The sequence below is a fragment of the Crassostrea angulata genome, unplaced genomic scaffold, assembly GCF_025612915.1.
Source record: "Crassostrea angulata isolate pt1a10 unplaced genomic scaffold, ASM2561291v2 HiC_scaffold_279, whole genome shotgun sequence".
Taxonomy (NCBI): domain Eukaryota; kingdom Metazoa; phylum Mollusca; class Bivalvia; order Ostreida; family Ostreidae; genus Magallana; species Magallana angulata.
In genome coordinates this window covers 56,164-58,212 of record NW_026441832.1, presented here as the reverse complement: position 1 = coordinate 58,212, position 2,049 = coordinate 56,164, and the positions used below count along the sequence as shown (strand labels likewise).

Below are 2,049 nucleotides of genomic sequence, written 5' to 3'. Positions count from 1 at the left end.
TTATATATATTCTCTTCCTCCTTCTCCAATTCTTAGATCTCTATCTTCCCCTCTTGTCCTTGCTCCTCTCTCTTCTCCTCTAGTCCTTACTCCTCTTCCTCCTTCTCCAATTCTTAGATCTCTATCTTCCCCTCTTGTCCTTGCTCCTCTTTCTTCTCCTCTAGTCCTTACTCCTCTTCCTCCTTCTCCAATTCTTAGATCTCTATCTTCCCCTCTTGTCCTTGCTCCTCTTTCTTCTCCTCTAGTCCTTACTCCTCTTCCTCCTTCTCCAATTCTTAGATCTCTATCTTCCTCTCTTGTCCTTCCTCCTCCTCTATTTCTTAAACCTCTATCACCCCTTCTAGCCCTTGCTCCTCTTGTTCCTGCATTTCTACCCCTCCCTCTGGTTTGACGAACATCATTTCCCACAGCAGTATGGTGTAATTCCTGAGAAGTCCACTGATCCACAAGTTCAGAATTTTCACACTGAATTTCATCTGCTGTGTTATCTACACATACTTGACAAAAACAAGACAGGTTTCTTGTCAGGAGAGAATACTTTTCTTCTGTCGACTTAATACATTGCAATTTTCGAGTTCCAGGAACAGTCTTTGTTTTGCTTCTGTCTGGGCGGTTTCTGTCGATATTTTCAATGAGGAAGAAAGTCCTTTTGTGATGTAAATGGTCAGTTTTCTCTTCTGTGCTTTCAAGCTTTTCCTTCCCAAAGTTATAAAGATCCTCTGCATTGTTAATAACAACATTCATGCCCATTACTGCTCTTCTTGCTCCTGACTTTACAACTGCTCCGGCACCATCCGAGGGCCCTTTCCCATGGCGTGAACCGTAGAAGTGTCTTTCAACCACAAACCCATAGTCCTCTTTGCTGTATGAAATATCTGTAAAGGGAGTTTTGGATTTATACTGCGCAGAACATCCATCAGTAAACTGAATTTGTTTTTCAATTATCAATCCTCTTTTGTTCTGCAAATGTTCATTTGCTTTAGCAACAAATGTTGCTACTGCATGCGCATCATGTACTAGATCGTCCGACACAAATATCAGAGACTCCTGTATTGTGTCGTTACAGTTTTCATTTGGACATCTGTAATAAGATACAGCTGGGTGTATCGTTATATTGTTATGGCCCCAGTGGGCACTCTGGACCTCGTTTTGGTTCACACATGAATAATTCTCGGAGAAGTCCATGTTAAGAATGACCCAGTGGGAAGGCACACTCTTTAGAAGCTGCGAGAACTGATTTTGTTGCCAAGCAGCAACAAATAAATGGGCTGCTAGTTTGTCCAGCTCTTTAGCAAGATCCAAAACAACCTCAGTGGCACTTTTTTCGTAAGTTTTTGGCATGATCTGTGTTACTTGTTTTCCATTCTTTTCTTTGGTCATTCGTTCCCACTTAATGTATTTAATTTTTTGGTTTGATGTTTCTCGCATGAGTGGAGTAAAGAAAGATACAACCCCATCAGTACCACAAGCAACACATTCCCTCTGGATGCAATCTTTTTTGTGCCACTTCTCATTGCCCCTTTCACACAGGGTCTTTTCTACTGCTTCATATTTGCTGTCAATTTTTACATTACTTTTAAATTTTGCTGCCAGCTGTGATAAGGCATAGATTTTCAGGTCAACATTAGTACACATCTCGCACAAACATGCATTCCATTTTCTCTTACAAGTGGTCTCTACATTGCAGGGTTTCAACCATGCAAATGTGGAAAAACCTACCACATCTAAGTTACTTTCTTTTCTGTTGAACAAGTGTCCACTCTTCACTGTATGCATGCGATTTAATTAGCTGACGTTTTACAAATGCTGACTAACCTGTTTATATTTTATTTACCTTTTAACACACATACTAGTTGTAAACAGGACACAGAAAAATATACCCGGTAATCAACAAATGAATGTTAAAAGTGTTAAATATATTAAGAATATATCTAGTAACAAAATTAATACGACAGCGAGGGAAAAAGACTCTGATCACCAGTACATGAGTAAGGTAATCATGAAGTTGGAAGGAAGTTATTGTTGAATAATTTCAAATAGGAACACTCT

The 2,049-nt window shown here is 39.6% G+C and overlaps 1 protein-coding gene across 1 annotated transcript; it reads right to left on the bottom strand.

The window, feature by feature from the left end:
• LOC128170019 (uncharacterized) lies at positions 1-1,643 on the bottom strand. The gene has a single exon (XM_052836012.1). It carries the CDS (start codon positions 1,633-1,635, stop codon positions 1-3), a length of 1,635 nt encoding a protein of 544 aa, XP_052691972.1. The 5' UTR covers positions 1,636-1,643.
• Positions 1,644-2,049: the final 406 nt, after the last annotated feature.